The sequence below is a fragment of the Pristis pectinata genome, chromosome 7, assembly GCF_009764475.1.
Source record: "Pristis pectinata isolate sPriPec2 chromosome 7, sPriPec2.1.pri, whole genome shotgun sequence".
NCBI classification, from domain to species: Eukaryota; Metazoa; Chordata; class Chondrichthyes; order Rhinopristiformes; family Pristidae; genus Pristis; species Pristis pectinata.
In genome coordinates this window covers 82,684,833-82,703,769 of record NC_067411.1, presented here as the reverse complement: position 1 = coordinate 82,703,769, position 18,937 = coordinate 82,684,833, and the positions used below count along the sequence as shown (strand labels likewise).

Below are 18,937 nucleotides of genomic sequence, written 5' to 3'. Positions count from 1 at the left end.
GAGATCTATGGACGTGGACCCCAAGATCCCTCTGTTCCTCCACACTGCTAAGAGTCCTGCCAGTAGCCTTGTATTCTGCCTTCAAAGTCGATCTTTCAAAGTGTATCACTTCACACTTTTCCGGTTTGAAGTCCATCTGCCACTTTTCAGCCCAGCTCTGCATCCTATCAATATCCTGTTACAACCTACAGCAACCTTCTACACTATCCACAATACCACCAACCTTTGTGTCATCTGCAAACTTACTAACCTACCCTTCCACATCCTCATCCAAGTCATTTATAAAAATCACAAAGAGCAGGGGTCCCAGAACAGATCCCTGTGGAACACCACTGGTCACCGACCTCCAGTCAGAATACGCTCTGTCTACAACTACCCTCTGTCTTCTATGGGTGAGCCAATTCTGAATCCACACAGCCAAGTTTCCCAGGATCCCGTGCCTCCTGACTCTCTGAATGAGCCTTCTATGAGGAACCTTATCAAGTGCCTTACCGAAATCCATGTACACCACATCCACTGCTCTAGCTTCATTAATGTGCTTTGTCACATCCTCAAAGAATTCATTCAGGCTCGTGAGGCACGACCTCCCCCTCACAAAGCCATGCTGACTGTCCCTAATCAGCCTATGCTTCTCCAAATGCCCATAAATGCTGCCTCTAAGAATCTTCTCCAGTAATTTGCTCACCACTGAAGTAAGACTCACTGGCCTGTAATTCCCAGGGTTGTCCCTACTCCCTTTCCACCCTCCAATCATCTGACACTACTCCTGTGGCCAGTGAGGATGCAAAGATCATCGCCAAAGGCGCAGCAATCTCTTCCCTCGTTTTCCATAATAGCCTTGGATATATCCCGTCCAGCCCCTGTGACTTATCTACCCTAATGTTTTACAAAAGTTCCAGCACATCCTCTTTCCTCATGTCGACATGCCCTAGCGTATCAGCTTGTTATACACCATCCTCAGAAACGTCAAGGTCTCTCTCACTGGTGAGTACCGAAGCAAAGTATTCATTAAGGACCTCCCCTACCCCTTCTGACTCCAGGCACACATTTCCTCTTTTATCCTTGATCAGTCCTGCCCTCACTCTAGTCATCCTCCTATTCTTCACATACATGTAGAATGCCTTGGGGTTTTCCTTAATCCTACTCACCAAGGCCTTCTCATGCCCCCTTCTAGTTCTCCTAAGTCCATTCTTAAGCTCCCTCCTGGCTACCTTGTAACTTTCCAGGGCCCTGTCTGATCCATGCTTTCTAAACCTTAGGTAAGCTTCTTTCTTCCTCTTGCCAAGATGGTCTACATCTCTTGTAAAACATGGTTCCTTCACTCTGCCATGCTTAGCCTGCCTCGATGGGACAAACTATGCAGAACCCCATGTAACTACTCCCTAAACAACCTCCACGTTCCCGTTGTGCACTTCCCTAAGAACATCTGTTCCCAATTTATGCTCCCAATTTCCTGCCTAATAGCATCATAATTCCCCTTCCCTGAATTAAATACTTTCCCATATCGTCTGCTCCTATCCCTCTCCAAGGCTATGGTAAGGGTCAAGGAATTATGGTCTCTGTCCCCAAAATGCTCTCCCACTGAGAGACCTGAAACCTGATCAGGCTCATTGCCTAGTACCAGGTTCAGTATGGCCTCTCTAGTCAGCCTGTCCACATACTGTCAGGAATCCTTCCTGGACACACCTAACAAACTCCACCCCATCTATCCCCTTTACACTAAGGAGGTGCCAATGAATATTACAGAAGTTGAAATCACCCATGATACCATCATGTTATTTTTGCACTTCTCCAAAATCTGGCTCCCGATCTGCTCTTCAGCATCTCTACTGCTATTGGGGGCGGGGGTCTGTAGAATACTCCCAATAGAGTGATCACTCCCTTCCTGTTTCTGACTTCTACCCACACTGACTCAGTAGATGATCCCTCCACGACATCCTCCCTTTCTGCAGCTGCGACACTGTCCCTGATCAGCAAAGCCACTCCCCCACCTCTTTTACCTCCATCCCTGTCCCTTTTGAAACATCTAAACCCCAGAATATCCAGCAGCCATTCCTGCACTAGTGACAGCCAAGTCTCTGTATTGGCTACAATATCGTAGTCCCATGTACTTCCCTTGTTCCTGATACTTCTCGCATTAAAGAAGACACATTTCAGCCCATCCAACTGACTGCAATTTTGCCCTTTCAAATGCCTAACCTTCCTCACAGTCTTTCTACACTCTGCATCTACTTGTACACTAAATACACCAACCTCTGACCTATCACTCTGGTTCCCATCCCTCTGCCAAACTAGTTTAAACCCTCCCCAACAGTTCTAGCAAACTTGCCCGCAAGAATATTGGTCCCATTGGTCTCACCAATGTAGAGGAGGCCACACTTGGAGCACCGAATGCAGCAGATGATATTAGGGGAGGTGCAGGTAAATCTTTGCCTCACCTGAAAGGACTGTTTGGGTTCCTGGATGGAGGTGGTGTGGGGGCAGTGGAAAGTCCCCCGGGTGGGAGCAGGATGGGTGGGGAGGGAGGAGTGAACTAGGGAGTCGCGGAAAGAGCAGTCACTGCGAAAGGCAGAAATGGGTGGGGAAGGGAAGATATGCTTGGTTGGGGGGGTGGGGGGGTCAAACTGGAGGAATAACACCTCATTTTCCATCTTGGGACGTAACGGCATGAACATCGAATTCTCCCACTTTGTAAACCACTTCCACCCCCCCCCCCCCCCATCTTGCCTCTTCTTTCCTTCCCTTTCCTAGCCTATCTCTCTTTTTCTCCTTGCTAATTTTTTTCTCTCTCCTTTTCCTATCCTCCTCTCCACCCCATGCCACCCACCTCCATACCTTTGACCCATCCCTGGAGGATCTGCTCTTCCACCACATCTACATATCACGATCTCTTACCTCCATCTACCTATCACCACCTTGTGCCCACCCCGCCTCCCCTCTTCTGTTCGCCTATCACTGCTCTATTTTTCCTCCCTACATATTTGGCTTCCCCTTTTCCCGTCTTCAGTCGTGAAGAAGAGTCCTGACTCGAAACGTTGACCATCTGTTTTTCTCCACGGATGCTGCCTGGCCTGCTGAGTTCCTTCAGCATCTTATTCTTAGAGGAACAGCACCTCACATTCCACCTTGGTAGTGTCCAACCTGACGGCATGAACATCAATTTCTCTAACTTCCAGTAAACCACTATCCTCCCCTGCCTTCTCGATCTGCCCATCACCCCACATTCCACCCTCCATTCCCCTCTTTACCTCCTTCCCTTTATTCTATAGTTCACTGTCCTCTCCAATCAGATTCCATCTTCTTCAGCCCTTTGCCACTTCCAACCTGTCACCTTCTAGTTTCTTGCATCATTCCCACTCTTCTCCCCCCACCCCACCCCCCCACCCTACCCACCGCGCCTGGATCCACCTATCACCCACCAGCTCTTGCTCCACTCATTCCCCCAACTTTTTGTACTGGCTATCTTTTTCTTTCCAGCCCTGATTGAAGGGTCTCAACCCAAAACGTCTACTGTCCATTTCCCTCCATAGATGCTGCCTGACTTGCTGAGTTCTTCCAGCTTTTTGTGTGTTGCTCAGATTTCCAGCATCTGCAGTCTCTTGTGTCTTCACTAGCTTATAAAAGTCACCTTGTAGTTTTAAGAGCCAGACCATTCCATTTTAAAATTATTTACTCAGCCACATTAATAAGACTTGGACTTGATGTACAGATGTGACAGGCCTAAAGTCTCTGGTGCATCAGAGGACCAAAGTGATTCTCCTGTTGCTGAAAGCAATGTTAAATTTTTGGACTGTCAGCATCAGATGAGAAGTCCAGTCAGGACCAACTTACTCAGCAGGCCAGGCAGCATCCATGGAGAAAAGCAGGCTCAAAGAGTCCTGAAGAAGGATCCTGACCCGAAATGTTGACTGCCTGCTTTTCTCCATGGATGCTGCCTGGCCTGCTGAGTTCCTCCAGCATCATTGTATTTTTCATCTAGATTCCAGCATCTGCAGTCCTTTGTTTCTCTATTTTTTTTAGCTCATCAGAATAGTTAAGAAATAGAGCTTTATTAATGTCTGGTACAGTACTAAGGAACTGTTTTTAATTTATTCTTGTGTATCTTTATTTTCTCGCACAACCAGTTCCTCTATGCCATCTGAAAACAGTAAGAAGAAAAATAATTTATCGGCTGATCAAAAGGTGACTGCTCTAAATGCAAAAGGGAATGCAACTATTTACAGCACTGACTCAAAACCAAAGACTACCACAATAGCGATGCTGAAACAGAAAGGTGAAGAAGCAGACAAAATTATCCGTCAACTTTTGGGAGAAGAGATTTCTGGAAATGTGTGCACACAAGAAAAACTTTCTTTGGAATTTCAAGATGGGCAGGAGGCAAGTGTTGTGACAGGTTCTGCAAGAAAAGCTCTGAGAGACAAAAGGGAACTTAAACTGACTAGACTCAGATATTCTCAGAGATCCTCTAGTGAGTCAGACACTGATACCCATGTCAGTGAAGATCAGAAGAATTCTCCCATTAAAAGAGATAACAAGCCACGACCACAGCCCATTGTTGAAAAAGAGGAATGCACTGCAAAAGTACAGTTCATGATTAAAAAGCACACTTCAGCAATAGGCAGAATGTTCCCTTTTGTCCCTAAAGCCTCTGGTGCATCAGAGGACCAAAGTCATTCTCCTGTTGCTGAAAGCAATGATAAATTTCCGGACTGTCAGCATCAGATGAGAAGTCCAGTCAGGACTCAACTTACTGAGGACCCATTTCTTCTTTGTGCTGACAATGGTGATATTGGTGCCATACAAAAAATGACAAACAGTCCTAAAAGTGCTCTTAAATCACCAGCTTCAAAAAGTAGAACTTCTCAGAATTTAAAACTGAGAGTCACCTTTGAGGAACCTGTTGTGGAAATTGAGCAACCAGTTTATGAGTCAGATAATAGGAAGGATACAGAAAGTGAAAAAACATTGCCAAAATCTCCAACTAGTTTAGAAATCATTGAGCCATTGAATAGATATGTTGGACATTTTCGTTCACCAGTGGAATCCATAAATACTAACCAGAACAACAACAACTCACAAGCTGTCAATTTAAACATGGATTATATCCCCAATTTACCACTGAACTCTGCAGGGAGAAAAGCTGGAGGTTCAAAACCAAGTCTTTTAACACCAACAAAAGTTAATACTAAGACAGTGAGTGTGGTAAAATCTACAAAATAATCCATTCTTTAAATCTTTATCACACACTTAAAAAGCCAAACTAACTTTTTTAAACTACAAAATAGAGTCAAATTTTATTTTGGGTACATTTGTATAGAAGAAACTGAGCTGAACAAATCTAAATAAAAATGTTGACTTTTTTTCTACATTTTAAAGATACTAATGTAAAGTTAAAAAGATATAGGTAATAGTTCCAAAGTTTCTTGCAAATATGCTGTGATTGTTTCTACATTATAAATTTTCAGTATTTTATAATATAAATTGTAGAGTAGGGAAGTGGGAGATGGTGTTTAAAATTGGTGTTCTGCACAAAATCAATAGCTACCACAAAAAACAAATTACAAAAATATATTGATTTTCTTTGTCCATTATGCCAATTTTTTTCCTCCTCTCTGGTGGCACTGACATCTTGACCAACTAACTATCGCTTTGTGTCATGCTGGAGAATGTCTTCAAACTATAGAGGGCATCACACTGACTGTATCCTGTGATTAGCCATATCCTTTGCTGGATAACACTAAAGCATTGGAACAAGATCATTTTGTTCCCTTCCAAACTTAACATGGTGATTCTAAGGACAGGTATAAAGTCACAATTGCATACTGTCCAAAATCAATACTCAGCACAAACCCAGAATTAAAACTAGGATTGCACGGTCTGCGTGGGTCAGCGATTCAATGCTTTGATCTCCTGAACCATGACTAAAATTCAGAAAAAAAAATTGAGACTCTGTTGGATGGTTTAAGGATCAGTATTCTTTTTTACTTTTGGAGCTGGATTTGAATTCTGTTTTCTTCTTGCCACAAAAAATATTATGAACAATTTTATTCTCTACTCTTTGTCAGGTATATTTTTAAAAAATCAAATTTTTAGCAATCAGTACAAAATTGCTTGCCTTTGCAACAATTTTTACTGAAGGAAGGTCAAACACAGATTTTTCTTTTGAGTTAGGGCTTAAGGTGCACTTAAGTACTATTCCAGGAGATTTACTTTGAACATAAAATGGGAAAATGTTCATTAGGTGAACCAAAAATTGTCATTTCCCCAACAGTCATATCCTCAGATTAAAGAGCACAAAATTATTGTTACTGTCTTTTGCAAATGACCTTGATTGTATTGCAACACAACTCAAACTGAAACTTCACATTAACCTGCCTAGTCTCTTCTGAATTCTTCATTCTCTTGTCAAGATTCAGTTTGATTATTTGCAGTCTTATCTTGAGCCATATCTTTGGCATACATGCAAGCCTTGCCATATCCATGGCTATTCATTACCTGTGGTGTGAATCTACAATGGAGTAGCTCTTCCCTTGCACCAGAATTGCTGTTCACCTGCCCCAGATGCTCACTGTTACAGCATGGCTCTGGGTGCAATTTTTCATTGGAAATCCAGTTCCTAATGCCTCAATGTGGCTTAGTGCAACATAGGGGCTGCACCCACAGAACTACTTTGTCACCTCATCAGAGTTGGTACCTCATCAGCTGTAAAAGTCGTCTGTGTAACTGACTGTGACATCTGAGTTATCACAATCTATCAGTAATATTTAGGATCTGTTTCAAAACAAAACCTACACTAAACATGTATGCACGCTAAATATCAATGAAAAACTATAAAACTCACTTAAATAATTAAAAGGTTTTTTTCCCAGTTCATTTGGTTTCATTTGAATGGGGACTGATTAACTTTGGCAGGTTGAATCTAGTGCAAACTCAACAGGCAATCTTCTCAACCTGGAGAGCTGGGAATGTTGCTGAAGTTCACACTTCCCCATTAGATTCTATGAGGAGTCCAATAGTGCATCACAGGCAGGTCACAGGGCTGAAGATGCCAGCTTAATCCCCTGTCCGTGCTGGAAACTGCTACTTCGGGGAAACACAGGGAAATCCCAGCATTAGCACCAGCGTAAGTTTGGAGGATTTGGGTTCATGTTGCTTTGTCCTAATCCTCATCTCCTTCTCCTCCCACTCATTTCCTCTCCAACTGACCACAGTGGGATAATAAACCAAGACAATCTTTGTGACCTGATGCAGAAATTGTATCTGCCATTTACCACAACTCTTGCCCACTGTCAGTTTCCTTAACCATGTTTTTGCACCTTTCTTTGCCCTTACGCTTAGAGGATCTATCTTTATTAGTGGTCTAGAATAACCCTCTTTGATCCTTCACCTCAAAGCTATAGAGCTGTGGTCCACACTTCCCATGCTAGAAGGGGATTAATGTAATAAGTGAAAGCATTCAAAGGCATCCACTATTCCTGCATCCTTGAAAGAATGCTAGACTCATCTTGATCCCTCTTATCACTGCTTGAAACATTGAGTGTGTAGAATTACAAGATTGCCCATCTTTTTGCTTACAGCCACTGAATGACTCATTTTCATATTTCCGTCTTTTTATCCTGAGAATTATCATCCCATTTCTAACCACCTCTTTGTTTTCAACAATGTCCTTGAGCATGTTGACTCCTTGTATTTTGCCAGTTTATCCTGTAACTACATTCAAGTCTTCCCTCTCTGGTTTCCAACTTTTATCAGGCATGAACTTCAATAATATGTTAACTTCTTTGTGATTGTGGACCAAGTCTTCTTGACTGCTTGAGATAGCTGCATCTCTTCACTATCTCCCTTCTTCAACAGACCAGTTGTATGGTACTAATTATTTAAGGTTTCTTCCTCATTTATCTCGGAGTCACCACAGATTCTTATGCAGTGGATTCTCTGCCCTTTCCCATGTCATTACCTCCAATGTAGTCAAACTACTTTTCCATTTCCCTCTCAACTTGTCATTTACTTGTTTTCTTCGATTGTCATCATTTGCCTGCACTGAGAAGCTTCTGTATATATGTTGTTGATACTCTCCTTTTCCTATCCATCATCTCCCTTTATCTCACAGCTGCCTCTTCAACTTTGTTGGAAGAGTTGAAACTTCCCACAGTGATGGAATATCATCTTTTCAATAACCCATCCTCAGGTCTCCATCTCTGACCAATGTTTCAGATTGAATTGGATTGTTTAAAATTTTGGAATCCTGTTTAAATATGCTTTTTTCATATCCCATACACATTGACAATAGCTCTGTTATTTACATCTGTTTCATTGCCTGTCTGTGCTCTTGCTCTTTGATGCTGAAACTTTTATACATCCAGGCTTGAATATAGTTGCCTTCTGTTTGCCTTTCTGAATTCCAGCTGCATTCGTCTTGTCCTACATTAAATCCCTGTGCCTTTCATTATGTTGTTCTACATTGGTTCTCTATATTTCAAAACATTAAAGCTTACTTGTTTTTTAAAACACTTCATTCTAATGTTATAACAACTTCTAGCCCTATGTCACTGTTCAACCCCCCGGGGCATTAACATTTTCATGTATTTCACCTTTTATCTCACCATTAATAAGGTGCCTTTAGGTACTAAGGTTTTCCTCACTGGAATTCTTCCTTAAAGATCTCATTTCTCAACCTCTTTTCCCGACACCACCCACAGCCCCAACCCCATTTTTTTTGTTGGAAAGCTTCTCAAGTATACTACATGTTGTACATTGCTATGTAGTACTGAATGTTTTTATATCTAGCTTAAATAGATATGAGCCCACTCCTTAATGACTTCCCCACTTTGATCTGGAATGAAGTCAACCCTGCAAATATATTTTTCTTTGGCTCAATTACATTTTTTTTCCTTCTAAGCCTCTGAAGTATTTGGGGCATTCTTTATGTTAAAGATGCTATAAATGCAAATTTGTATACACAGTTTTATTTTTTTATTTGTGAATTTACAAATTACAAACATGGAATGTCACAATTTATAAATTACAATGACTGAAAACTTCACAAACCATAAAATACCTTTATAAAATTTAATTATTCTATCAAAAGATGTTTTTGAAGCCAATTTACAATTATACAGAAGTTTGTTTTCTTTGGATTCATTATTTAATGCAAAAACAGCAATCAAATGTTAACCATTTTGTCAATACACTTTATTTCACTGAAATGTCTGTATGTTTTGGGCAACATTGTCATGTTTGAAATTTTATTTTGCTTGTTTGGTTGTAATTTGAGTTGAATCCTGTTAAAACTTTGATTTGCACATTTTTTATTTTCTGTAGAATTCCATGGCACTCTTGTTTGTACAAATAAAATTGTAACAGTTCTAAATATTGGGTAACCACCTATTAAAGCAGTTTCTGTAGAAGTTACCACACTGGATAAACAACTCTTTTGGAGGAATGTTTGTCATCTGGAATGCATTTAGCAATCAGATGTCCTCTTGTTTTTGTAACTATTTACTGCCACCATTCAGAGATGACATTATTGAAATGTATGGGTTCTATTTTTCCACCTTATGAGGGTTGTTGATTTAACACAAACAGATAAAGGAAAACATAATCTAAGAAGCTGTATTCTTTGACCTCGTATTCAGCATTCACGTGGAAACTGGTTGCAAGATAGAAAACTGAAATACAAGGTCATTGAAGTGATTCACTTAATGGTAAGAGCTCCAGGGATGAAGTAATCCTTGCACCCTATTTAAACGGAAGTCTAATCAGTCAAGCACAGTAAACAAAGGAATTGGTAAAGCAATTTATTTTTTTAAATTATTTTCCTTTTAAAGGGTGTATCTGCTTGTATATCAATTGTTTAGGTATTCCACAGTGTTACTTAAGAGCTTTTATGTTTATGTTAAAATGCTTCATACGTCACCAAGTTGATGGAATGTATGATCCACTAAGTATTGGTATGAAACAAAATTCATGTTTACTTCAGATCCTTCTCTTTTCAACTTGCCAGTTGCAAAAAGAATGCCAAAACAAACAGTTTTGTGAGGTTCCACTGTTGCAAAATCATGCAGCTCTCAAAGTCAAAACCTTCATCAGGCAAACACGGAAGTTCATTTGTATCATGCTATACCAGTTGGGATTCCGGTCCTTAAGAATTTGGGATTATTTGTTCCTCAATATAACAGAATCTTTTATTTAGAGGATTGTTCTTCATTTTCAGCCCAGAAATAATTTTAACAAAACATCAACAGAGTCTCCCCCTTTCTCCCTGCAATGGTTTCTTGACAATATTTTGATTGAATTTAAAGTATACCAGTGGCTAGTAAATTAGTAATCATAGCACAGTGACAGGAAGGGAAAGCTGATGATGATTACATTAATTAATAATATCTTGTTGAATTTGAAGGATGGTAATAATGTTCATTCTTAACGGGTGAGGAACAGAATTGTAAATTACTTGCAAAGGAATTTATAGACGTTAGTATTTTAAAACAAAGCCATATGAAACACTGCAGTTTTCATTGCTCCAAGGATAAAAATTTCAAGAATCTGCCAAGGCAACAGCTGCTAAGTAAGAAAGCACAAGCTCTTATTCATACAGCTGAAGTGTTGTGGTGTTCTTGCTGCAACTTGCATAAGACAAAATCACCATGTTGTCCAATATCTGAATTAAGAACAGAATGAGGCAGTGCTTATTTCTTCAAAAAATATTCCAATTAGACATGATGTGGTTAGACTCTTAATGACTGAGAATTTTGCTTGATTTAGCTTGACGCATTAAAATAAGTGTTCACCAGTTATAGGTCTTTAGCAACAGTGATATTTCGTGTCTATGCTTCCTGGCCAAAGGAACCAGGGCATGGTTTGCTTGAATGCTACCATGGGAACATATATTCAAGTACAGGTACATAAATATGTAGATATATTGCTAATCTTTCAATAATGCCCATTCCTAATTGCTATTCTTTACATTTTCATTCTAAAAGTTGTATTTAATGAGAAGATACAATAAACAATTCCACAAAATGAAATGTGTCCTCTTGCATTTAGGAGGCACTTCAATTGAATGTTTTCCCAGTAATTTTAAAGAATAATTTAACAAAGTGTAAACAATAATGTGGGATAAATATACTTTAACAATCTGTTTAGCCTATTGTGACATTTATATTAATTTAGATATTTATAGTGAATCTTGATACTATGATACATTTTCAAAATGTTCCCCATCATGAATTACAAAATATCGTAGTATTTGTTTCCCCTGTGTTTTAAGATTTCTTATGTGATCTTATCTCTATTAATCAAACAATACTTAAACATTCTAACAAAAAAATCTCCCAAAATTAATTTTAATGAATAGAGAGAACATTTGCACACTGTACATTTTAAACCTGGTGCATTCAGGGCAGGGATTACTTGGAAGTTGGGGGTGTGGTCAAGAGACCAGAAGTGTAAGATACACATATATATCACACACATGTATATACAAGTGTAAATTCCATTATGTTGGAGACCTAATACAACTTTGCGACAAAACTGCTGGAAAAAAAGAACAGCTTGCTTATCAAAAAATTGGATGTTTTTAAATGTTTCTGACATTTACAGACATTCAAAGCACTCTAAAGTTATTAAAAGTGCAATAACAATATTTACGTTTTTAAATTAAACTAATATAAATTAAGTAAAAGTTGGTTCCTCTATTCAAGTAAATGGTGAAACTTTTGCTGTGCCAGGAGCTACCTGGAGCAGGTATATGAGGAGATTCCCTATTGTAGTGCTCTCCGTGGACCCAATGGGGAGTCCATTATCAGATTGTGGTCTCAAAAATCATTGGACCAGCTGCTAGGAAGTTCTGGGTTGTAGTGTTTGTACGTATATACATTGGAATGCCAAACCTGGTGACATTTGGAGAATTGCCAAGATTTGCATGAAGATTTGCTGGCATTTCTCCACAAAATTTGGATCAATAATTCAAGAGCAAATGATAAAGTCATAATGAAATGAGCCAGCTTATTTTTCTTCACTAAAGGTGAAACTCAGTCCATTTAAAATACACACTTTAAATTCTTCATTGCAATAGGTTAGCCTGTGTGTGTAAACAAATAAAATGAAAATATTGCCAGCTTGCCTTCTGTGCCTTCTTACTGGATTACTGTTAATGATGCATTTTCAGGGAGAAGGGACTAAAGAGAGTAAAGCAGGGGTGGAAGGGGAAGTCAAAAATTCTATTAAACTCTAATTTCAACGTTTGTTACCATTGATTTTTTTTCTTATTGTTAACAATGCATCTTGTAGATTGTATTAATAAGTCATTTTTGTTGATGATAATAATGTAGAAAGCTAATCGTTTTAATCATTTTGTTGTTTTAGGCACAGTCACTTTTGTGACCAACTCAGGAATTCTAAGCTGAAGAATACCTTTGATTAAGAGCATGGAGGTGATGGTTACAAGAATTGTAAATTCTGTGAGCTATAATTCAAATTCTATTCACTGAAGGAACATCAGCTTTCTGATATACATTATTCCATCACTTGTGACCCAAAATGGCACGAGTTTTTTTATGTAAATCTGCAATAATAAAAACTTTACTTTCAAACTAGGGATGTGGGGTTAAAAAGACACAGAATGGAAGACGATAAAACAACAGTGCTGCTTCCCTGAATAAAAGAGCAGGTTAAAAAAGAAATCAATCTTCACTTCCATTTGTTGCTGTGCCTATCTTAACAAGTATGGCCAAGTAGTGCACAGCTATGTTGTGACTCAAAAAACCTAGAAAATGTTTATCTAGCAATTGGTAGCAGAGTAGTGGTTAGTAATTTGCTTTAAACAAAAATATCTATTTTCATTATCTTCTTGTAGTTAAATCTTTTTGAAGCTAGGTAATGGGATTTTTGGAATGCTATTACAGGTTACAGAAGGGGTCCATTCCTTTGAACTGTTTGTAACCCAGTTTGCACATTAGAAATGCGGCCATGAACAGAGCACCCAGGCAGCAGAAGATGTCTGTAGCTTCACAGCAGCCAGCAAATCCATCCTGCTGGTCTCCCAAACGTTCGTCCGTATGTACGGGTTGTATTTAGGTTGGCTGTTCATAAGCAGGGGAGGACCCGTACCTGCAAGTTGTGCTCATTTTTATGTGGAAATTTCTTGAGAACCTCCTTTATGCATAAACATATAGATTTGAAGCTAGAATACTGATATTTATGAACTTAGCATGAATTTTCCTAAGTTTAAAGTTTTTACATTTCTTGGGTAAAGATGCTTAAGAAATTATAGGAATTAGATTTTAAGTTACATTTAAGTTAAATAGTTTTGAAAACTACAAAACACAGTGTACCTGGCTCCATTGCTGGTTATGAATAGTCAAATGTAGGAAATTCATACAAACTGCTCACGTCAAGGAGTGAGAGAGGAGGATTTTTGATAGTTTCACTGAATTTATTATAAAACACCTATGAAATTTGGGTATCACATTAAAATGGAATATCACTCATATCCAAATGTCTAAGACCTATTGGTGTTGAGAATCAGCATTATATAGCACCTAGAATACTCTAGTTCAACAGATCCTTTGTTTTAAACAATTGTTCATGCACCAGTCATTGGATTATGGCATTTTTGAAGTTGCAGATTTGAAAGTAACCAATGTATTTTAAATCATTGTGGAAATTACTCACATTGGATCAAATGTGAAGTAGAAAAAAGATTGTAACTGTCACTTTTCGTGTGAGGTTATGTTACTAAACTATAATATGTGTACAATTTAACTAAATTAACCCCTAATGGTGCATGGTGTATTGATTCCAGAATCATTAGGGGGGAAAAAAAAGCAGTATTAACTAAAAAGTCTTTGTTATTTGTCTTTAAAATAATTCTCAAAGGGCAAGTTACTGTTTTGACTGGGCAATGAATGTGGCAAATTTATATTTTAAACTTCTTGTATTTCACTGTGATATTTTTAAAAATTCATTTTTAAAGTCACATTGTTAAGTTATGCAGATATTTCCTGTTCTAATTGGAAATATAATTTGAGATATGTTAATCATTCCTAACAATTAAATGAAAGACATAAAAATTATACCCATGCCTCTACAGAAGTTCTTAAATTTGTGTTTCAATTTTATTGGATTATATTAACATCTTAAGTACCAAAGCACTCAAGTAACCAAATTATAATTTTCCTGACATTATACCACTCCGATGCAAAGCTCCCAATATCTTAGCATTGTTGATTCCTCTTTTTCTTCTGAAGATAGCAGTGCCAACTCTTTCATGTAATTGCAGTGTTTTAATGGTTCACTTTAGGAGATATGGGAATTTCCATTAAATTCAAATGCAAGTGATGAATATCCAAGATTATTTTTATTATAATACATCCTGACTGAGAACTTAGTCTATCCACTGGAATAAACCCATTAATTTCCCTATGAATATTGTGCATGAATTTTTCTTCTGTAATGGAATACCATTAATATTTGCAGCACATTTCCTGTCCAGATAAATTGTTGTTACATAACTAAGTGCTTTTGTAGTTTTTATTGTTTTTCTTTGCCAATTACATTAGCACACATAGGAAGCCTCTACAGTAAAACAGCTGCAGAAAGATCATTGAGTGAAATGTTAATTCTGTTTCTCTCTCCACAGATACTGCCTGACCTGCTGAGTATTTCCAGTGCTTTCTATTTTCATTGCATCAGAAATTTGAATGCTTGACAAGAAATGCAGAGATGAGATCTAGTTTATAACTCTAGAATTCACAGAACATTGTAAGGGAATGCACTAAACTTGTAACTGCCCCAGGTTCTGGAGTCACTGTTACAGGGTCAACTAGCTTGACCTTTCCATTTGTCAGGATTTGTGTCCACCATTAGCACCCTATCTGGTATTGTTTAAAATAATTATGCAAGAATTTCTTTATTTATTCATTATACTTCAAGGAATTTATTACCATAATTCACTGCACTTCATTTCTTTCTAATGCAATTTGTTTTTAACACGACAGTACTTACCTATATTGCCTTTACCTTCACCTCACCCAGGAACCGGCAAGTTTCCCAGTACATCAGCATACAAAGTTAATACAGCACAAGTTTGCTTGGCAGTAAAGAATTTTTTAACAGCTGTATCAGAGATAGATTGTACATCCTCCAACCCTTAAAACCTCCAACAACTCTCTTCCTCCCTATCTGGGCTTTTGCATCTCTTGGCTCATGCGTGGCATCCATCTATGCCCTACGCTCTGAAATTCTCCAGCAGAACCTCTATGCCTTTTTCTCCTTTCTTTAGCTCTTCCTTTGAAACCTACCTGTTTAATTTGGCCTGGTTGATTTTTTTTTAAATAACAAAACTGCATGCATTGATAGAGCTAAGCAAATGTACAGCCAAGGATCAGATCAATAGTCTGCAGTCCTACCTAAGTGAGATATGAATGGTGATAAGCAATTAAATCCCTAATGCAAATAGACTACAAGAATTTCTCCTTTCTTATTGATGCTGAGGCCCAGCACGTGAGTGCCCAAAGAAAAGGCTGAAGCAGTCACAACCATGTTCAGTCATGAGCGCTGAAGAGATTATCTATCTTGACTTCCTCCTGAGATCCCCATCATCACAGAAGTTCACCTTTGCTCAAATTGATTCACTCCGCATGATGCCAAGAAACTGCTGTATCCAGTGCTCTCACCTAAGTCTACAGGACCAGACAACGTCTCAGCTCTAGTGCTGAAGACCTGCGCTCCAGAACCAGCTGCACCTCCAGCCAAGCTATTCTAGTGCAGTTACAACGATGGCATCTACTCAACAATGTGGAAAATTTTCCAGGTATGCCATGTCCACAAAAAACAGGAAAAATCCAATGTGGCTAATTATGGTCAACCAGCCTACTCTCAATGGTCAACCGTGATGGAAGCTGTTGTTGACATGGTATCAAATGGTGTGTACTTACCAATAATCTACTCATTGATATTCAGTTTGGGTTTCACCAGGATCACTCAGCTCCAGATTTCATCATGGCATTGGTCCAAATGTGGATCAAAGAGCTGATTCAATAGGTGCGTTGAGAGTGACTCTCAAAATAAAAGCAACATTTGATGGTATGCGGCATTAAAGCACTCCAGCAAAACTAAAGACAATGGACAAGAAGATGATTGTGGTTGGCAGCAGCCAATCAGTCCAGTCCTAGGACATCACTGTAGGAGTTCCTCAAGTGATATTAGGTCCAACCAGCTTCAGCTGCCTCATCAATAACCTTCCTTCCATCACTGGGTCCGAAATGGCGATGTTCCCTGATGATTGTTCAATTCTATTAGCGACTCCATGGCAAAGCTGCTTGGGGTGGCATGCTAGCGTAGCGGTTAGCACAACGCTATTACAGCGTCAGCAATCGGTTCAATTCCCGTCGCTGTCTGTAAGGAGTTTGTACATTCTCCCAGTGTCTGTGTGGGTTTCCTCCAGGCGCTCTGGTTTCCTCCCACGTTCTAAAGACATAAGGGTAGATTGAAATGGGTTTAAAATGGGCAGTGCAGACTCATTGTGCTGTATAAATAAAAGTTTTTTTTAAAAATGAAGCAGCCCTGTCTGAAGCAGCAAGAGGTTTACACAGTGTTCAGGCATGAGAAAGTCAGTGACAAGTTACATTCAGGCCAAGCAATGACCTCTATCAAGAGAGAATCTTATCACCTACACCTTACATTCAATGACAGCATCATCACCAAGTTCCCCTACTGTTAATATCCTAGGAGTCGCTATTGACGAGAAACTCAAGCGGATGAGTCCCATTTAGGTCCTTCCCAGGTTACAAAGCCCAACTCATGTACAGTCCTGTACATAAAGACGAGTATTTGAGAGACCAGTGGGATGGATGGGTATAGATTTGCCGGCTGTTACAGGGCTACAGGCATCTTCTGCCATGTGGAATGGGGTATTTCTACCACCCCCAACTCAAGCCGTAACAATCGGGTGCTGGGTTGAGCCAAACAGAGCTGGGAGTCCTGAGCAGAATTGCTCACTGAGTCAGTGAGGTTGGCTGGCAGCTGCTCTCCCCACGCCTGCTCACTCTCCCATCACGGCTGTTTCTGTGATCCTCTCCCACAGAGTTTTTGTTCATTTCTGACTTACAAACAATTCAGGTTATGAACAGTTTTCGGGATTGGAAGGAAACCTGTCATAACCTGGGGACTGCCTGTTATTATAATGGCTATAAGAGCAGGTTAGAGGCTGAGTATCCTGTGGCAAGTGTCATCTCCTAATGCCTCAAGGCCTTTCATAGAGTTATGCAGCACCAAAGCAGATTCTGCCCTGTTGGTTCTGAACCAACCATCAAGTACTTGTTAACACTAATCCTATGCTAATCCCATTTTATTTTCCTCCCACTCCCATCAACTGTGTTCAGATTATACCACTACTACTGCACTCACCTACATTATTGGGACAATTTACAGTGGCCAATTAACCTACCAACCTGCACACCTTTGGCATGTGGGTGGAAACCAGGGCTGCTGGAGGAAACTAGCTGCATTCCTGGAATCTGCTGCTTTCTTCCATTTCAAGGCCAGAAATGGGCACACCATATTTCCATTTACAGACGTTCTGAAAAGAAAGCAGTCCTCTTTTTCATGAAGCAAAACCTAAACAATGTTCAGCATAGGCTGACAAGTGGCAAGTAACATTCACAACATACAAAAGCCAGACAGTGACCAACTCCAAAAAGAAAGTCTAACCTCCTATCTTTGATATTCAATGGCATTGTCATCACTGAGTCTCCAACCATTAATATTCTGGTGATCATTAACCAAAAGCTCAACTGAACCAGCTACTTAAATACTCTTTAAAAAAAAATCAGCGTATCACCATGCCAACCCTGTCTTCACCCTATAAGAAATATTCCCCTTGTTCTAACCATCTCTTCTAAACACCCACTCTGCAATATCAAACCAAGTTGTTTTCTAAATTTTCCAATTCTAATAAAGGGTCTTGGGCCTGAAACATTAATTCTGTTTCTCTGCCTGACCTGCTGAGTGTTTCCAGCATTCATACTGAAATATTTTGGCTTCAACGCTAGGCCAGAGGTTGGGTAACCTGCAGCACATGACTCAACTCTTGATACCCCAGAGCCTTTCCATCATCTACATGGCGTAAGGAAGGTATTTGATGGAATATTCAGCACTTGCCTTGATGAGCAGGACTCGGCAAGCTCAACACCACCAAGAAGAAACCAATCCACTTGATTGCACTAACCTCAATCACCACCCGAATCATTCACTGCTGCCACCACTGACACATCATGCCTACAATATGTACCACCTATAAAAGGCAATAGTTGCTAACCTAGCTTACTCCAACAGCACCTCCCAGAAAGGATAAGGCATGTGGGGTCAGCACCACCACACACCAAGTTATATATCGTCCTATCTTAGAAATATATCATTGTTCTTTTCATGATTCCCAGGCCTCCCTCCAGAACTTCTACACAACAGCGTTGTGAGAATAGTTCTTCCATCATTGGAAGAACTACAGTGGTGCAAGATAGTGACTCACCACCACCTCCTCAAAGGCAATTAGGGGTGGGTAATAATTGCTGGCCTTGCCAACACCCATATCATGAAAAAATGAATAGAAGGATGTTGATATTTTCTTGGCCACCATTAGACAGATAGGGTCCACTGGTAGCACAGTAGTTATCACTCCAATAATACAGAAACCTGGATGAACAATCCAGAGACCCAAATTCAAATCCCACCAGTTGTACAAGACAAAAACTAGTCTTTAGCAATAATTACAACTAAACCATGGGATAGGGATGGGCAATAAAAGCTGCTTTTGCTCACATTCTGAAAAAAATTGTGAAAAAAGGTGCTCCGATGAGCCATCTGATTAGGGTTTTGGCATCATGTTCCAAAATCCTCTTTTGTCTCTCAGCTAAGGATGGTTGAGAAATATATGAAGGAA

The 18,937-nt window shown here is 39.5% G+C and overlaps 1 protein-coding gene across 3 annotated transcripts in view; it reads left to right on the top strand.

Moving 5' to 3' along the window:
- The window catches only part of sncaip (synuclein, alpha interacting protein), a 77,201-nt gene extending 66,269 nt beyond the window's left edge, over window positions 1–10,932 (top strand). For all 3 annotated transcript variants that reach the window (XM_052019710.1, XM_052019709.1, XM_052019708.1), the window contains exon 10: window positions 4,125–10,932. In XM_052019710.1, coding sequence (XP_051875670.1) covers window positions 4,125–5,220 — 1,096 coding nt within the window. In that variant the 3' untranslated portion in view covers window positions 5,221–10,932. The remainder of the gene's footprint in view (window positions 1–4,124) is intronic.
- The last annotated feature ends 8,005 nt before the right edge of the window (window positions 10,933–18,937 follow it).